The sequence below is a fragment of the Quercus robur genome, chromosome 7, assembly GCF_932294415.1.
Source record: "Quercus robur chromosome 7, dhQueRobu3.1, whole genome shotgun sequence".
Taxonomy (NCBI): domain Eukaryota; kingdom Viridiplantae; phylum Streptophyta; class Magnoliopsida; order Fagales; family Fagaceae; genus Quercus; species Quercus robur.
This window is the reverse complement of record NC_065540.1, coordinates 29,194,903-29,215,295: the sequence shown is the minus strand read 5'-3', so window position 1 is coordinate 29,215,295 and position 20,393 is coordinate 29,194,903. Positions and strand designations below refer to the sequence as shown.

At 35.5% G+C, this 20,393-nt stretch overlaps 2 protein-coding genes across 2 annotated transcripts; one reads left to right on the top strand and one right to left on the bottom strand.

Annotated features, from left to right (window-relative positions):
• The first annotated feature begins 4,980 nt into the window (after nt 1–4,980).
• Nucleotides 4,981–18,031, top strand: LOC126693053 (uncharacterized). Its single transcript, XM_050388916.1, has 3 exons — nt 4,981–5,376; nt 16,548–16,616; nt 17,149–18,031. Exons 1-3 carry the CDS (start codon nt 5,110–5,112, stop codon nt 17,761–17,763), a joined length of 951 nt encoding a protein of 316 aa, XP_050244873.1. The 5' UTR covers nt 4,981–5,109; the 3' UTR covers nt 17,764–18,031.
• Nucleotides 18,032–18,116: 85 nt separating this feature from the next.
• LOC126693054 (uncharacterized) lies at nt 18,117–18,920 on the bottom strand. Its single transcript, XM_050388917.1, has 2 exons — nt 18,481–18,920; nt 18,117–18,387 (listed from the first exon to the last, which is right to left on the bottom strand). Exons 1-2 carry the CDS (start codon nt 18,640–18,642, stop codon nt 18,283–18,285), a joined length of 267 nt encoding a protein of 88 aa, XP_050244874.1. The 5' UTR covers nt 18,643–18,920; the 3' UTR covers nt 18,117–18,282.
• Nucleotides 18,921–20,393: the final 1,473 nt, after the last annotated feature.

The following is a 20,393-nucleotide window of genomic DNA, read 5'->3' as shown; positions in this document are numbered from 1 at the left end:
TGATTGGCAGGCAACAGTGGTGAGATGGTTATTTATACCTTTCTCTTAGGATTTTTTAGTCTTCCTGTTAAAAAGAGTGATACAAGTGTTAAGTACAAGAGATAACTTAATCTTACTCATCATATACAAGAGCTACAAAACTCACTTGCTTAGTTGTGCATAGAGATGCTCATCTAAGTTACAAAAGATACAAAGTTTAGAAAACTTTGTTTCAATGGCCATCCAAGGTATACAAGTACCAATGTACACAAAACGCACACTATTTTTGTATTTTTCTGATTTTTCAATTTTTTATTTTTTATTTTTATATGAAAAACAAAACAAAGCAAAACTAAAACAATCAAATAAAAACATGTTAAGCAAAGTAAAGCATAAAAACTAGACTGACTCAAAACTTGAAAGCAAAACACAAAAAAAAAAAAAGAGAGAAAGAGAAAAGTGATAGAATCACTCGGGGCCCTTTTCCTTCCACACCTTGGAAGAACCTTTTCATCTAGTAAACCCTTGAACCGGTGGTGAGGGAGAAGAATTAAAACCGTTCAAGTTCGAAAGGAATATGAGGGCTTTGAGAAGATCTCCAAGGGGAGCAAGAGAGGATTGAAGCTGATTCTGGTTCCCAGATGCTATCATGCCATTGCTCTGTTGAGTGGCTAGCCACTTATAGCAATTTGGTCGAGTATGACTGGCAACTCCACAATGATGACAGAGATGCCACTTCTTCTATTTAGGTTTTTGAGAGTTAGCCTTTTTAGCCATAGGGTTTTTAACATCTTTCTTCTCAAACTAAGGGGGTGCTCCTAAGATAGATTTACCTTTGTCTAAGTTCTCACTAGCTAATTCAGTTTTAATCTCATTGTTTTCAATTTTAACATTATTAGCAGGAGGAACAAAAACAGTAGTATTAGTAGAAGCAATATTAGAGGAAGAGAGATCATACCCTAAACCTGTTTGATCTGAAGCAAATTTCTGAATGCTAAGCATCTCGTCAAGCTTTGCACTTAAAGTCCTCTCCAATTAAGCTCTGACTTGAAATAGCTCCGCTTCAAGCTTCTTGGTCTTCTCAGCCAAGAAATTATTCTCAAACCTCAGTACTCCAATAGTCTAACTAGCCTCATCAAACTTTGTGGAAAGCTCCTCACGGTCAAATTCCACATCACTGAGCTTTTTGGTGGTTAGCTTATACAGTTTCTCATGCTTCTCTGAAAGTTTGTACGGTTTTTCATAAGCTGTATGGATATCATCTTGATCATCCATCTTCTCAAACTTGGATTCCACTAATTCCTCTTTTTCAACCACATCTTCAACAATCCCATCAGTAGGATTAATAGTGACAGTGAAGGCATTCAAGATTCCATCATCCTCATTGTCGGAATCATCCTCAAACTCGGTGTCGCTCAAGGTAGCAGCAAGTGCCTTGCTCTTCCCAATACTCTTGAGATATGTCGAACACTCATGTTTCATGTGACCGAAGCCTTGACACCCAAAGCACTTAGGTCCTACGGGAACAGTGTACTGACCACCATTTCTAGCATTCTTCTTCCCTTTGTCTTGACTCTTGAACTGAGAGGAACTAGATTACTTACGGTCATTGTCAAAGCCCTTTCCATTGGCATTCTTCATAAACTTCTTGAACTGCCTGGTGATGTAGAACTTTATCTTGAAATCTTCATCATCGGAAGACTCATCTGTGTCACTGCTCTTGGCCTTTAAAGCTATGCTCTTGACTTTACCCGACTTGTCTATTCTTGTTAACCCTAGCTCGTAGGTCTGCAAGTTTCCAATCAGCTCAGTTAAAGGAATCTTGTCAATATCCTTTGATTCCTCTATCGCCGTGATCTTGGCATGGAATCTCTCGAATAGAGATCTGAGCACATTCCTTACAATCTTGGGTTCAGGAATGGTTTCCCCAAGATTGAAGACTGAGTTCACTATGTCCTTTAGTTTGGCATAGAACTCATCGAATGACTCATCCTCCTCCATCTTTATCTCTTCAAAGCTTGTAGTGAGCCTCTGAAACTTTGAATCCTTGACAGCCTTTGTACCCTTATAGGTTGTCGAGAGGATAGTCCATGCTTCCTTAGTAGTTTCAGTAGAGGATATCTTCTTGAACTCCTCATTAGTGACCGCACTGAATAAAGCATTCAATGCATTGCTGTTGAAGTTTGCCACCTTGATCTTGGCTTCATCGCAATCGGCCGGCGGTTCCTTTGGCTTAATCCAGCCAATCTCAATAGCTTGCCAACACCTTTTCATCTAAAGACTGCAAAAAAGCTCTCATGCGTACTTTTCAGTATGCATAATTAGTGCCATCAAATAAAGGAGGTATAATTAATGACTGTCCTCTATCCATGACAAACAGGGGTCAATGGATCAACACAGTAAAGATTAAACCTAATCAGAGTGTGCCTACTCTGATACCACTTGATAGGCCAAAAAAAGAATTGGCCCATTTGTGATTAATTATCCAAGTTTATTAATTAATCAAATTAATATGCAAAGCGCGTGGTAGCACAAACAAATCACCAAACAACTAAATATGCAGCAGAAAATAAATGACATGGTGATTTGTTTACGAATGGGGAAAACCTACGCGGCAAAATGATTTTCAAGTCACCACTCCCGAAACTCCATTATTATCACAACAAGCGGTTACAAGTAAAGGAATCCCAAGTACCTTACCAACCTATAATTGAACCCTTACCCCAATACCCAATTGGACTTGTTTTGTAGTGACAGTTCTCCTTTCGATGCACGGCTCCTAAGTATGTGACTAACTAATTGCACGGATCCTAGTACACGACTTTAATCACCAACTAAGAAGGTTGTTGGTTACAAAGGTCTTCAGTTCATCCACACGATGAAGATCAAGAAGATGCTTGGTCACAAAACCCTACGATGCACATACACAGCAACTTCTTCAAGAGAAAGAGATGAATTAGGGTAAGAACTTTGTCTCTGATCACAATTTGCTTGAACAGAATTTGCTCAATACTTGTGCAACTTGTAAACTGTTTGACGGCTCTTAAAACAATTATTTTATATGTCTAGGGTTAGGAGAAAAGAAAGCCTAAAGACACATTCACGGATCCCAAGAAAATTCATATCAGAATTCTGAAATTCTTAAATCTCGACAGATAGGAGGTGTCGAGCAGATGTCGAGCACACGGGCTGAAACAACTTTCTTAAGCTCGATAGATGCAGCTGTCAAACTTTAATGAATTTGCATTTCTCAGCTTGTTTCTTGGATAGACTTGATGACTTTAACACTTGATCTTAAAACATTGTTTCTTGAAGTATTTAAACACATCCTAAATCTACCAAATTACAAGTAAAGTGTGTTTTGTCAAAGGATAAGTCAATTACATAAAATCATGATATATGTTCTTAACATATGAAACACATATGTCCTAATAGAAAGTTAAAAAAAATGAAGTCTAAATGAATGAAGAGAGTATTTATATTAGGATAGTAGGGTTATAATTTTTTTTTAATATTATATATGTATACAGGTCGGGTTCGGGTCGGGTATGACTAAAATCCGGACCCAACCTAGACCCATTTCGAGTTTTTTTTTTAAAAAAAACCTATACCCGACCCTATTATTTATCGGGCTGGGTAAAATCCGATCCATTAGGGTCGGGCCGGACCGGGTACCCGTGGATCGGGCTTAAATTGCCATCCCTAGTGAGAATATAATTTTCTTTCCACCCAAATCAAAATTTAGAAAATACCCAAAACCCAAAGTGTTAGGACATATGTGATTCACTTGTTAGGAACATATGTTACTATTTTATGTAATTGGCTTATCCTTTGACAAAATGCACTTTACTTGTATTTTGGTAAATCTAGGATGTGTTTAATACTTTAAAAAACTGTGTTTCAAGATTAAGTGTTGAAGCCATGCAAGTCTGTCCAAGAAACAAGCTGAAAAGTGTCTGTCATTAAAGCTCAACAACTAGCCATCTATTGAGCTTAAAGAGTTGTTTAGTCTCGTGGCTCGACAGCAGCTCGACAGATAGGGTATTTGTCGAGATTTATGAAAAACAGAATTTTAGTTCTGTTTTGACTCTAATCCATGATTATATGTTTGAGCTTTCTTTTCTCACAATCCTAAACATATAAAAGGATTATTTTAATGGCTGTCAAAGTGTTCATAAGTTGCACAAATGTTGAGCAAAGTTTGTTCAAGCAATTTGTGATCGGAGACACAGTTTTGCCCTAGTTCATCTTTCTTGTGAAGAAGTTGCTGTGTTTGTGTACAGTAGGGTTTTGTGACCAAGCATCTTCTTGATCTTCATCGTTGGGATGAATTGAAGAACCTTGCAGCCAACAACCTTCTCTAGTTGGTGATTGAAGTCGCGTATTGGGATCCGCGCAATTGGTTAGTCACGTACTGAGAGCCGTGCATTAAAAAGAGAAATTGTCACTACAAAACAAGCCCAATTGGGTATTAGGGTAAAGGTTCAACTGTAAGTTGGTATAAGGTACTGAGATTCTTGTACTGAGATTCTTTTACTTGTAACTACTTGTTGTGATAATAGTGAAATTTCGGAAGTGTCAACCTTAAAATCACTCGGTGGGGTTTTTGCTGTATAGGTTTTCCCTATTCGTAAACAAATCACCATGTCAATTAATTTTTCGTTGCATACTTAGTTTATTGGTGATTTGTTTGTACTACCACGTATTTGCATGTTAATTAACTTAATTAATTCACTTGGCTAAATTAATTGGTTAATTTATCACAATGGGTCAATTCGTTTTTGGCCTATCAGAAAGGCTAGGGTTTCTGCAAACAAATTTAATGGAAAATAATGTCTAAAAATAAGCCGTACTTTTTATATTGACTAAAGATAGTTTTCCTTTAATTCATCTTTTTTTACACTATCAAATACTGGAAAACACGGAAAACTATATTTACACAAGTTTTCCATCGAAATAAACGGAGAGAGAGAGAGAGAGAGAGAGAGAGAGAGAATTTCGAACCGTTGCTAGCGCGTTGCTGCACATTATTACTCGATTGAACATTGAAGAGTAAGTAATAATATCAGATTCAAGTTCAATACATAACCAAAAAAAAAAAAAAAAAAAAGAGTAGTAGATAAAATAAAAATGAAATTGGCGGCCATCATCAACACTGGCACTGGCAGCAGCAGCAGCAGTAGTGGTTTCTTCTTCTTCTTTGATTCAGTTGCATCTTCTCCAAGTAGAAGTAGAAGTAGAAGTAGAAGTCAGCACCAGCGGTACCGGAGGTGGGGTCCAGTGGTGGTGTCATCATCATCTCGTGCGGCGGAGCAGGAGCTCTACACCGTGCTTGGCATCAGTCCCAATGCCTCCTCCTCTGACGTCAAACGGGCTTATCGCCTTCTCGCCCGTAAGGTATCCCCGACTCTGACTCCGACTCCTTAGATGCCTTACTCCACTATTTCTATTTCTTTTTTGTTCATGTATCATGTATGCCTAGAGGATTTGCCTAAATTAATTAATTAATTAATTGTTTTTAATATTTATTTAGGACTATTTCTTCTCTTCTTCTAACTACAGAATTATGATATCATTGTAAGATAAATTTTCTTAATTTATCAATAATATATCCCCTTTGGCTTGTTAGTTCCTTCATGAACACTAGGCTTTTGCTTATTTCAAGTCAACGCCCTACCCTAAAGAGATTTCTCCTTTGTTTTTCTCTCTAAGAAACTTTAGGTTTCGATAATGCATCTGAACCTCAGTTGGGTTTTGCTTTTTTTATTTTATTTTATTTTTTTAATAATGCTATTTGTGGTTCAAGGTTTTATGCAATCACATTTCACTTATTTCCATTATGGGAAACCCCTTGTTATACCAAAGTCTAGAGATTGATACATACATTTCAACTTATTACCATAAGCTGTTTAAATGTCAAGCTTACCATCCAAACATTCACTTGCAATTAGTACAGACTACAGAATCCGAAATTTGCCTCACTCCCACAAAAGTATTTTGGGATTTGGATAATAGTTTATCCGACATCAATTTCAATCAATACCAACAGCTTTGCCAGCAGCTTATAAATGCTCCCAACCAAGCTAATGGGCCTAAAAATCTCTTATATTTATAGTATTAGTCCTCTTAGGTTTCTTCAATTAGATCCTTCTTTTTCCTTGTTAGAGATGATTGGGCGTTGTAATTTGAGAGGCTGATTTCATTTCCCTTTTTTGTATAACTTGCAACTTTTTGATTTAATAAAGATTTGTTACTTATAAAACAAAAGTATTAGTCCTCTTTGGGAAAAGACATTAAGATATTTTTCAAGCTTACGAGTATCATGGAATTCCTTGAAGAAAGCCATAACATCCCCTTTTACCACCCACCATCAATGTTGGAAAATGCCATAGTAATATCCATTCAATCTAGGGGCTTTATCTCCCCTCATCTCCTTAAGAGCTTTGACTATCTCATCCTTTTCAAAATCCTGTTCCAGCACCAATTTATCTGCCTCAGCTATGAAAGAAAAAGCCAACCCATCTTCTATTGGCCTCCAAAACTGTGTCTTTTTGTAAAGGAATTCATAAAGATTAACTATCTAGTTCCTTATCTCAGAATCCTCCTAATAAACTGTTCCATTCACCTCATTGACCAATATGATTGGATTGGAATACGCCAACCAGTGGAAGAATCTGGCATTGCTATCTCCTTCCTTTAGCCAAACAGCTCTCTGGTTCCTGCCTCCAAGAAATTTCTTTCAAGGTTGCCAGCCTCTCCAATTCAGATTTCAAATCCTCCCTTTGATCCCTATCTTCAGAAGTTGATCCGTTTCTGCCTTCTTTCTCATCCAAGCATGATATATCATTAAGCAATCTCCTTTTATTTGATCCCTAAACTCGCACTTCTTCCAAACTTTAAATCTTCTTTAAGAGCTTTCAGTTCAACTTTGTTATTAGGGATTCCATGATAGTCATGACTCATAATCACTCCACTAGTTTTGAACTATTTCAATGAACCTATCCACTGTAAACCACATATTTTCAAATTTAAAAGATATCATTTCAAAAGGTGTGTGGCTAGAATCCCTACTCTGTTTTCTTGTATCTAGCAAATCTATCATTTCTAAAAGTCTTATTCTCTAAAAAGCACATAAAGTATGCTAAGTATCTTTTCAATTCAAAGCATTATTTCTATTCTTTATAAGCATAAGCTGTGAAAATAGGAGACATTTCACTTTAAACAAAAAAAGTGGGAGAAAATAATCTATGCATATATGGTTTGATGTTTGAATTGCCAAGATATCAGTATCAAATCAGCTTGTTTGGGAGTGGGGAAAGGAGTGGAATGGAATGAATTTTGAAGGGATATTCCATGTATTCCCCCCTATTTGAGAGTTTTGTGAGAAGGAACAAAGAATGCCTGATGTGTTCCCCTTATTATTTGAGGAGAAATTCTTTTTTTAATCTTCCTTTTTTAAAAACAAAACATAATATAATGGACATAATAATAAAAGTATACATGTATTTCCTTATATTTCCTGTACTTCTTTTATAAACTCCCACATACTAGAAAAAGTCTTCTTCTTTCCATTCCATTAAATTCCTTTGTAATTTATCTGTTCCATTTCATCCATTTATGAACTCCCCAACATAGTGTATGGTGAATTTCAATCAAATTTGCTTGAGAGGCCTGCATGGAAGAAAATATAAATCTCCTTTTGCTAGTACACAAAATGGGTATTTTATTGCTATATCTTGGGGATGATTTTGAAATCACTAGGCTTGATGAATTTGCTTTTGCGATCAGGAAATACCTTATGTAATGTTTGTGGTTATGACACTTTTGTGTGGTGTCAATTGATATAATTGGTTACGAATATATTTTCTAATAAAAAATCAAATGATTAGTGAGCTCCGGTGTTCTCCAACTGGGTCCAGTCGGTGGCTCATTATTTGATAATGTCTAATGTGAATCAGAATCCAATGATTAAAAAAATGGTATATATGCTTAGAAGGTTAAGGAGATATTAGCTTGACCTTTAAATTACAAAGGTAAAAATAGTGTTTTTTTTTTCTTCCCTTTTTTTTTTAAATTTTTTATCACTGCCATTTGGGATGTCTTTGTTTTTAAACACCCATCACCCTATTTCGTGTTTTTTCTTCCCTCCTTTTGGTGAATGCAACTTATTACTGTTGGTATATGTGGTGCATTCTTAGAGCCAGGATGAACCATGATGTGTGAGGCCCTCAATCACAACATGGGCGTGATGTAATATTTGTGAGCACAAGGTTATTTCTTCAGGCAGTTTCCCTTAAACTTGCATCAAATTGATATTTGAGGCATGTATAAACAAAACTTTCCTCTGAATTGATATTTGAGGCATGTCTAAGGAAAATATTTAGCTGATACCTCTATATAACACTCTCAATGTTGAATCTGGGATGTGAGTACATAAGACATGACATTTGTATCTCATGTGATGGTGGGATTCTTGGAACAGATTTGACCTTTATTTTACTTTAAAAATATTTTTCAAGTATTTCATGTCTTTTGTTCATTATTTATTTACCTACTTTTCATGCATGTCACAACACTTGCATCAATTTCTTTATTCATTATTTTTTACTTATTTTTCATGTACATTCACACTCACATGTACATACCCCACCCACACATCCCCACACCCAGCCACCCAGTCATGTATAAGTTAAACATATTGAATTCATAAACTGTTATGAAGTTATGTAATGCAGTTACAGAACACTATTTGTTGCTACTTCAGATCAGAGTTCTATCCATTCAAGATTTATTTTATTGGGTCAAGTCCAATTGAAGCAGAACTCATATGGTTTTAAAGGTGTAGTTATAAGTATTATAGGGTTAAAACAGTTTGGGTAAATTACATTTTAAACCATATAGTGTAGAGTGGTTTCAAATTAAACCCCACACTTTTAAGTTTCAAATTAAACCCTATACTTAGAATTGACATAGGACAATCAGAACAAAACAAAAACAACAATAAAATAAAGGGATATGACCTAGGATTCAGAACCTAAGCCTGGCTTGGAGTCAGCACCAAGCAGAGAAACCACTAGGAGTCATCACCTAGGGTAGACTTGGAGTCAACACCAGACCAAAGGAAACCAAATGGCCATTTTTTTCATTTATCAAAATATCAACTATACCCTCAACGAATACAATAGGTTGCTTATAAAGGATTGCTAAACCCTAGTTTTAATTGGCTAGAAAACCCTAATTGCCTTATTACAAAAATTACATTGCTTCTAAATTAAAATACTAATAGCCTAATAAACTACTAGGACCTAAAAAATAAAAATACAATTGACTTGCAAACATAAATAATATTAAATAAAAATCTTTTTGCGTCTCCCACATCACTCTCCTCTGGTTGGAGAAAACTCGACCTCGAGTTTTAAAGCATTGAAGGATTAGGATGCTGACAAGTAACACTTGCTTCAAGTCTGGAATCACCTTAGAGAGCACAGGGAAAAGAAAAACCTTGAATTCCACCACATCAAACTTATTTGGAACAACAAAATCAATGTGTGGAATCAGTATAATCTCGTCTTGAACCTTATGAACCATAGGAAACAATGTGGTTTTAACCTCTTCGACTTCACCAAGATGTAGATCTTCAAGCACCATGAAGGGTTTGATCGGAAGCACATTCAATAACTTCAACTTTCACATCATGTGACCCTTCAAGTTTGCTGCATTGTTTTTGAGCGGGTGCCATTATCTTTTCTAGCTGGGCATTAATCCTAGTGATTATTTGCTCCCCCAATTTCCACGAAATAGGTGAAACACTCTGATTTTCCCTTCTTACACTAGCAAAAAGTGAACTGAGAAGATCGAAGGAAATGTCTTCACTTTCATCTATGACCAGATGCATAATTGTTTCTATGGCTGAAAGTACAGCAGGTGGATGGTTGGACCTAATTATCTTCAAGAAAATTTGAAACATCTCAACAACCAATGCATCACACTTAAGATCCAGCATCACCAAGCATAACTTGACCTTTGTAATGGTTTCAAGAATTGAAACCACTTTCTTATAAGAGCGAGTAGACACATGAGACATATTTTCAAATGCTGCCAAGATCAATTGAAATATTTCTTTCATTTGCTCATCCTTATATGGGGCATCTGGTGTTGTTATCCTTGTAATCTCAATAATGCAAGATAAAATTGAAACCTTCACATCCATTTCAACATGTTGCAAAAGTTTATTAGTGATTAGTACCTTCATTGAGGGTAAAAGAGCATCTCGCTTGATTTGGATGGTTCTTGCTCCACATATGCTAACAAATTTTCAACTTTATCAAGAAGAGTGAGGAGATCATCAATGGAGGAAGGAGGGTTAAGGATTGTATTCCTAGCCACCTTAATCTCCTTCTCAAATTCTCTATCAAAGGCAGTCATTTTCAGCTCAGACTTGGAGTCACAAAGCACCAATATGGAAAATTTCTGAGAAGTTGAAGAACACTTGATGTGCACGGGTTGCTGTGATTATCTTGGAATACGCTTCTAGGACTACTCTCAAATAGTTGCCGGGACTGGGCTGGTGTACAGGTTTGGATTTCGTGGGCGGGTCTTGTACCTTTTTTTTAGAAGAAAACTGATGTTGTAAAAGTTGGGCTGGGGCTTGTTAAAAAAATGGGTCGAGTCTTCTTTTTTTTTTTTAAAAGGTTGGTAACTGGTTTGGTTAAAAGCTGTCCGGTTTTTTTTTTTTTGGTAATTGGGCTGGTGAAGCTTGGGCTTTCGGTTTTTTTTTTTTTTATATTATTTTTAAATGGCAAGTTGGGTTGGTATTTCTTTTATGGGCTGAAACAAGTGTGTACTGAGAGTGAAACAGGACGCTAGTGCTGCTAGGAAGAAAGAACTCAGATGGGACTATCGGGTTACCTCTGATATGGGGTCGATGGACTGGCTATTTGTTGCGACAGCGGCGGTCTTGTGATGGCTGTTGGTGGCTCTGGGACACAGGGTGAGATCGACATTAACGAATTCTTGCGGTATTGATCTTGTGGAGTGGGTTGGCAACGCGGTACTCCGAGACAGCAAGATGGAGTGGCGTTGCACTAAGACAGAAGAGGAACTCTAAGTGGCTTGGGAATAGGTTGGCGCTTTAATCGTTTATTGGGATGATAGCGTTGGCTTTCCAATGGGTGGTGGCGTGTGAAGAAACCTTTTGAAAGAACTTGACCAGGTCTGGCTGTGGGGTTTGTTGGTTGTTGGGGACTAGGAGTCAACATCTAGGGTAGATCTGGAGTCAGCACTAGACCAAAAGAGACCAAATGACCATTTTTTTCATTTATCAAAATATCAACTATCCCCTCAAGGAATACAATAGATTGCTTATAAAGGATTGCTAAACCCTAGTTTTAATTGGCTAGAAAACCTTAATTGCCTTATTACAAAAATAACCTTGCTTCCAAATTAAAATACTAACAGCTTAATAAACTACTAGGACCTAAAACATAAAAATACAATCGACTCGCAAACTTAAATAATATTAAATAAAAATCTTCTTGCATCTCCCGCATCAAGAATCTTCTTTATAAGTGAGTTATTGCAATGTGTTTTTTTTTGTTTTTTGGATAGGTAAGTGTGATATTGTATCGTAACAAGATGGAGTTGATTAATAAAATATTGATTGTTTTGAATATTAAGGCATGTTGGCCTTCTTTGTTTCTTTTTCTCCTTTTCTCCTCTGTTTTTTACTATTCAAGTGACTGTTTACATGTACTGTCCATGATATTTTTTTAATTGGTAAATTACACACACATCTCGTGGGTCTTGGACCCACAACCTCACCCTCCACCTACCACTTGCAAGGGAAGGAGGTGCCAGTCAAGCTGGAGATCACTGGTTATTGTCCACGCTGCAGGTCATAAATTATATTGTGGGCATGTTTGATTTTGGTTTCTTCTCACATCTATGTCACCTTGACTCATAAGTTTAATCTATTCTTCTTACTTATCAAAATCCTAGAACCCCATTGCTTTCTCTACCAAATAGTCACCAAATAACTCATCAAATCCTAAGAATCACGAACACAGGAATATGGGTACAACATGGCAATTTTTGAAAAAATAGGACGCGGGTACGGCAAGACATGTCTATTAAATAATTATTATATATTTTTTTATTTATACTCTATAGATTATTAAGCATTTATTTTTCATATAATATTAAATATATATCAGATTAAGAATAATAATGGATAATAAAGCAAATCCATGACTATTAAAGGATGTTTAGAAATTAGAATACAAATCAAGAGTAAAGGATATTTATTCATTTTCAAATGCACTATTACCATTCAGAGCATGAATGCTCTCTTGTTTTCTAAAAGGGTATTTGATTCCTCTTATTCTTATGTCTCGGCCATGTCCTGCATTTTTTATTATTATAAAAAGGACACGGCTGAGACACGCGTGCAAAAGTTTCGTAGGCGTGTCAAGTGTCCGACACGGATACAATACAGGTACAACACCCCAAATGAAGTGTCCATGCTTCCTATATTCAAATTACCCTTTAATTCCTACACAAAAAACTGTTCATAATTTTCTAGTAATTTGCTTGCTTCAAGAAATTGTATATTTTCCCTATGTCTATCTTATGAAACTCTAGTCTATTTAATTTTGAGCCATTATAGTTTTTTTTTTTTTGATAAATAAGTAGACCTTTATTAATTAAATAATTTTTTTTTGATAAATATTAATTAAATAATTTTATTTATAACTGTCTATGAAGTTCAATAAGCTGGAGGCTGAATTACCATGCAAGGAAGTCATCCAACCAAACAAAGTACATAAAAACATGAGCCGTAGAGTGTTCCGAGCCTTTGAATGTCCTAGCAATCCTAACAATTCCAATACCATTCCTAGCATGCTGCCCTTTCCAACACGCCAGCATATCTACCACCCTTTTAGGCATAACCCACTGCACTTCAAACAAACACAATGGAACTGACCATAACTCTCTAGCCATTTGACAATGTAACAATAAATGGTCACAAGACTCCCATCTTGCTCGCACATACAGCACTAATACACTATTAGCACCCATGAAAACAGAGTTACTGCCCCTACATTCAACACTTTGTAATACGATTTAACTTCAAAAGGCTTACCTTTTGTTGGCATGACATCCCTTGTTATTTTGGTTTAGTGGATCAGGAAGAAATCTGCCAACATGCCCAACTCCCAATCATTCAAAAACCTATAGAAATTCACATCCCACTGAATCTGACCCATTTCTCCTACTCAGAAAATCTGCTACAGCAGCATCCTTATTCTGAGCCAGCATATATAATCTAGGAAAAGCATCTTAAAGAGCTCTCTCCCCGCACCACCAATCCTACCAGAAATGAACCTTGGTGCCAGAACAACCCTCATTTTTAATAAAACCAGCAAATTTTCCTAGCCTTATTTTGTTCTTGATTGTTTGACCCCCTTGTACACTCTCTATGTACTAGGGTGTTCCCTTTTTTATATCAATAAACTTATTACTTATCAAAAAAAAAAAAAACCTTGAGTACCCATGACGGATTTCATACACCAATTGCCCCATTCACTGCCAAAGCCATTTACCCACTAAAGACTTATTAAACAAAGCTAGATGCCTCACCCCTGGTCTGCCAACTTGAATCAGATTATAAACCTGCTTCCACTTGATGAGGTTGAATTTAAATTCATCCCCAAAACTGCCCCGTAAAAAATCCATTTGCAACTTCACAATACGAGTAGCGATAGATAAGGGAATAGGGAATCTAGAAAGAGTACTCTTTATCATAGTTAGTCTATCTCCCTTTGATAAATTCTCCTTAGGCCAAACTCACCCCAAGCAATCAAAGAAAGATTTCCTAAATCTATTCATATATAGGCTCCACTGGGAGCTTCAATTTTCTAGGGATGCCCAAGATTGGGAATTGGAACATTTTTACACTTTTTTGGATCTTATCAATTCTATGCCTCTTAATGGTGAAGGCTAGGACAAACTTTGTTGGAAACGGGCAAGGAATAAGAGTTTTAAAGTGAGTGAGTACTATTTCTCCCTTTCCTCTACTCTTGACACTCTTTTCCCTTGGAAACCTGTGTGGCATTCAAAAATCCCTCCTAGGGTTGCTTTCTTCTCATGGATTGCCGCATTAGGTAAGATTTTGACTCTTGAGAACTTATGGTATAAGGGTGTTGCAGTTGTAGATTGGTGCTATATGTGTAAAAAGAGTGGGGAATCGATGAATCATCTTCTTCTTCATTGTCCTATTGCTTATGAGTTATGGTCTATGGTGTGGACTCTATTTGGTCTTCTATGTGTTATGCCCCAAAGTGTTATTGATTTACTTTCGAGTTGGCAAGGTTCCTTCAGTGGACATCGAAGCATTGATTTATGGAGGGCTGTACCACATTGTGTCTTATGGTGTATTTGGCGAGAACGAAACTCAAGATGTTTCGAGGGGAAGGAACAGTCTATTTCTGAACTTTTTTTTTTTTTTGATAATTATCTATTTCTGAACTTAAATCTCTCCTTTTCCACACCTTGCTGGAGTGGAGTTCGTCCTCTAATCTTTTTCCTTGTTCTAAATTTTTAGAAATGCTTGATCATTGTAATTTAAGAGTTTGATGTACTGTTATCCATGTACACCCCTAGCGTACCTAGATTTTTGGTTAATACAATTCTGTTATTTATCAAATAAATTTTTTTTATTAATCAACTCCATCTTATTCTAGTACAATAACACGCTTACATACACTGTAAATCTTAACTTCCTTATAAGGTAATAAAAGACAACTTGGACTCAAGGAAACTAAGCCTAAGATACTTAGAATCTCCTAGATAATTCTAGCCTCAACTAAATTACCAAACTACCCCTTATATGCATGAGTTTCTGAAGTTACAGTTTTGCCCCTAAATACAAAACTGACCATAACATGTTTTTTAAAAAGAATAATAAATAAAATTCTTTCAACCCTAGAATACTTCTAAGACCTTTAAAATAAAATACAAGTTTTGCTTCAATTGAACTTCACACACTGACTCAATACAAAAATCTTGAGTGGATAAAATTTCAAAGCAACAACAAATTAGTCTTCTATGGCTGGATCACTGTGCTTTTCCAGAATATAGGGAGTTTCTGTCGCCGAATGTTCATCCATATCATCAGGACTGCATGCCTTCGGTGTTCATTGTATATGGTCTATGGTTAATGTATTGTAACTTTCACAATGCATCATAGATTGACTTGAAAATGTATGTTAGTGTGTAGTTTCAGGCCTTGTGCCTTCCATGTGGCCCAAATGATGTCAGGGATACCTTTGTGCACTGTGCACACTGCATGGATGTTATTTTTTGGGCTAATGCCCTTCCACTTTGTTTACTTCATGTTTTCAATTTTTTCTAAAATTTCTTCCCAGATCACTGTGTGCATTCTTATTCTTTTTAGTCAATATGATAACGTTACAAAATTGCAGAATTAAACTGAAATGCTCTTTCCTGATGGATTTTCTGTTGTTGGGAAGTTTCACCAAGTCAAATTTCACCCTCTATATGTTTCAAATTTTGGATACTTGTCATTGACATTGTTTAGCATTTTGAATTTCATCCTTCTGTCTGTGTCTGTCAATGATGTGGCCATTAAATGCCCTATTTGACTTTGTTAGTATTTAAGTTTTTTAATTCACAGAATCAATTTATTATTTCCTCTTTTCCTTTTCCTTTACCCTTCTTTTTTCTTTAGCCCATGGCGTTCGTTTCTTGGTGATCCTATTTCCACCCTCACCAAATCTCTGTCTCCCACATCTACGAACCCTCCAAGCCAAGGTGATCCCCAAATCTAGATACCGAGCTTTCCCCAGATCCCAACCCAGACGAGCTGTCGCCTTCATCTAAATATTTGCTGGTATGCTATGACCAAACCCCACCACACAGCCAGCCTATTAGCTGAATTAAACACACACAAACTCCATGAAACTACACCATGAAAGCCAAACAACTCATCTCATCCAACTTTCCACTAATCCTTGATTTCACCCAAAATGGTTGTAAAAGAGCACTATTTTAATGGCAATGTTGAGCGATGGAGTCCAGCAATGGTCAAAGTTGCTTTGAATGGAACAACAAATTGGTGCTTTTGGGAGATTGGGTCATTGGCACTCCATTTGGATGCTGAGGAAATGCTAGAAAAAATATATTATTTTATTTTTTAAGTAGATGTAATTTTTGGATTTTAGAGAATTGTTTTAATTTTTTAAAGTTTCGCTATTTAATTGGGCTACCGGACATGACATGTTTTGATTGGTTCAACTAACAAACACAGCATGCTTAGGTGGCATTTACGGCCACATCATAAACAGACATGGATGGAATGACGAAATTTAGAACACTAAATAATTTCAAGGACAAAAATCCAACATTTGAAATATAAGGGGGTAAAATCAAAATGTTCACAAACTTAGAGGGTGTAGTTTAGTCTAAATTTTATGAGTTTTTTTTGTTAATTCTCGATTACAAAAGGCATGAAAAATTTGTTTACATGTATTTGTCTGTTTTGATTACAGTATCATCCTGATGTTAGCAAGGATTCAAAAGCTGGTGAGGTATTCAAGAGTATCCGTCATGCATATGAAGTGAGCAATTCTTAATCATCTGTGATTTACAGCAACTGCTTTATATATGAATGAAAAATTAGAAACTTCTTTTAATCTGTTCACATGAACTTCTTATTTTACTACTCAAGGTTAGGAGGTTGGTAATTTTTCATGGGGTGTCTGGAAATTGTTGATTTGTGATTCTATTGAAAAAGATATAAACAATTCTATTTTATTTGTGACCATAAGAAAAGATATGTTGTGAACAGTTTTAGAAAAGTTCGAATATTGAAAACCTGAATGCTGTTTATCAGTCGAAATAGTTTCTGGAATATTGAAAACATTGACTGAGATAATTCTTAGTTGTACTGGAAATGTCATAACCAATTGCTTCCACATTCAATATCGGTAAAATACTGACTCCTGATTTTAATGAACTTGGTCGTAATAGAAATGTCAAACATTTGCTTCCACATTCAAATAGTGCATTTTCCTTTTCCTAAAACTCCTTTGTCGGCTCATACTTCTAAAAGCTTATGACAATGTTTCTGCTTTATGTATCCTTTTAAAGGTACTGTCTAATGAAGCAACAAGGACTCAGTATGACCAAGAACTCAAATTTCATGAAGATACTGACAGGCCATATAGAGGAAAATGGGACCAAAGCCCTGAATATGAAGCCAGGGTAAGGATTTATAGGTGGGCTGAACTGAGGTGGAAAATGCAACATGAGAGACATTGGGAACGTTATAATGTCAGGGAAGATAATTCCTCCGATAATGAAGTAGATGAGGTGGTTGAAGAAGGGAATACAGATGAAGAGAGAGGTCCCTTCACCGAAGTGCTTAGATCTGCCTTTCTATCTTTATTTTTACTGCAGACATTTGGATCCAGATTGTCTCTCACTTTTAGTAGCCTCATGGCTTTGTTCGATAGGAAGTTGGATGCTGGGTATAAGATTGGTTATGTAATTGCATGGATATTGGGTGGGAGGGGTGGTGTTTTGCTAACATTGTGCCTCTCATTTGCAAGTTGGGTTTGTGGAAAAACCAGTAGCAGTATAGTTGCTCTAGTGGTGGTAGCCATGTGGGTAGGCTCCAATCTTGCAAGGTATGCACCACTTCCACAGGGCGCACTGCTTACTCTTCTGTACATGTCTATTAAGCTGCAGGTCGATTTAAAGTAATTCTTGCCACTCCTATCTTATCTTCTGTAATAAATTACAGGTCTTTGTTCTTTAGAATGAAGTTGTGCATATGCTGACATATGATGTTCTTCTTGTTGTACATACTACATAGACTCACCTGTTGGATATAAAACTCTAGTGTCTACAGGTTTGATGAATAGAATTGTAAAATTTGCAGATTAGACATTGAAATTCTTGTTGGACCAAGAATTTGGATTCGTCAGATCTTATAATTTTGGAGCAAAATATACCTGTTTTGATTGTATTACTGGCTTTTTTGTTGTTGAAATTTAGTCTGTCTTCACCAATTTGTTCGCTCTTTATCCTTTTTCTTCGAAAGCTAAAGAGAGATGTGCATTTGAAAATAAAATTTGACACTACTATTTGCAGAATTGTATGAAGTCTACACTTTTATATCCACTCTAACCCAACCTAGATCCAGATCCCTTCAAAAAGAATAAAAAAAGAAAAGAAAAAGAGATTGATTACAGAACTTGTAATTACTTCCATGATCAAATATTAGCAGCTCTTGACTTTCTCATTGTTCCTCATGTCCCTCAGATTCCTCCATAAGTACTTCCCGCTGGCCATGTCAACGAATACCCAGAACCCATTATGAATTGTCTGAAATGGTACAACATCCAAGTTAGGAGAAAGAAACAAAACAAAAGGAAACAGAAAAAAAGGGGGGCAAAATCGTGAAAGTAAATACCATACCTTTCTCAGATTGAATTCTTGTTTATCTTTCATTGATATATTTTCAACCGTAGAGTCCTCAAAAATGTTTTCTGTCTCTGGCGAAGAACGAACCGTCCGCCATGCAAAATATCCTGCTAGTATTGCAGAGAAAAACACCAAGATGAACCTCATAGGACACATTTTCTTAGGTTGGTTTTTGGGGAATCACAGAGAGGAAGAAGAGAGAGATGAATGAAGGGGTTGAAGCTTCTCTAACAAAAACTTTCCTAGCTTTCTCACCAGGGAGGTTTGCAAAACAAAGACAATGAAAAGAATGAAAAGGCTGTGGTTTTAAAAATAGTAAAGCATATGAGAGGGATGGATATAGAAAACGCGTTGTGGGTGAGACTGAGTGGTGATGGAGGTTTCTGAAAGGTTTATTTGTTATGACTACGTACTCGGTATGCCAATAGTTTGTTTACAATGTCAACGTTATTTTCACCAACTACTACAAAACTTTGCTTTGTCAATTTCTTATACATACCAGCTTTATGTTATGTTAGGTAGGAACTATTCAAATAAACCAGCCCTTAGGCAGAAAGTGGAGGCCACTTTCCATATAATGCAACAGTCCTAAGCTAATGTCAGCTAGTAATGATCGGCTTCAGACCGTGACAAGGAATCATAATTTTTTTTAAAACAATTATATGATTCATTAAATAAGTCAAATGTCTAAAATTACAAATAAATAGTTTCTTTAATTGTTTCATATATAATAAGATTTATATCAAAATAATCTCTTTTTTTTAGCGTGCGTTTGAGTAACGCGTTTTGTAGCGTTAGGCACTGTTCACGCATTTTAAGCTTGGGACCCATGGAATTGTTGCAAACAAATGAAGAAAAACACAAATTGAAGAAAAACATAGACCCACGGCACAGTGTGAACAGTGTTTTGCCATTTAAAAAATATTTTGTTACAGTGTTTTCAGTAAAATAAGTGGTATCCAAACAAACCCTTACTCTAAACAAATATAAAATGTTTTCATAAATTAATTTTTACTTAAAATAATTATAGTCTATATTTTGTTATAGTGCTAAAATCATTTATGATTGAGTAAAATACAATTTTGGTCCCTAAACTTTAACAAAAATTTGTTTTTCGTCCCTAAACTTTAAAAAGTTCTTTTTTCATCTCTAAACTTTGTAAAAAGTTTTTTCAAAAGTTTAGAGACAACAATAGGGATGAAAAAAGAACTTTTTTCAATAGTTTAGGGATGAAAAACAAACTTTTAGTAAAATTTAAGGACAAAAATAAAATATTGTTAATATTTTAGGGATGAAATATGAACTTTTCAATAGTTTAAGGACAAAAAATGAACTTTTTAAAGTTTAGGGATGAAAAGGAAATTTTTAGTAAAGTTTAGGGACCAAAATAGTATTTTACCCTTTATAATTATATGCTAAATTTCCTAATTATCTCTCTTTCTATATGTTATATACATTATTAGATAATCACTCAAAAACTCAATTTTTATGATGATCTTTTGTTTGACAATCTTAACAGCTAAAAAATGTGGTCTCAAATCATCTAGTGTTACAACTTACAAGGAAGTTAATTATTATTTTTTTAGTAGTTTCAAATATTTGAATCTTTTTAACTAAAATTTTAACATTTGCAGGTAGATGATTTTACAATAACTTTTGGATTTATACATCTTTTTTCTAAAGTATATTAATGTCATATGATTTTGCCATAATTTACTTATACCTTGAAAATTTAATATGAAATTTCAAAAATTACTTTGTACTAGCTTTTACTTTTAGAAGAGACAAGGTTTTTTCAAAATTAAAATTAAAGACTTAACAAAGGCAATTATCACACTTTGATCAAATCAACGAATAAAATCTAAATAAATACAAACAAATTCTCAAAATTTTAAATTAAGATATAT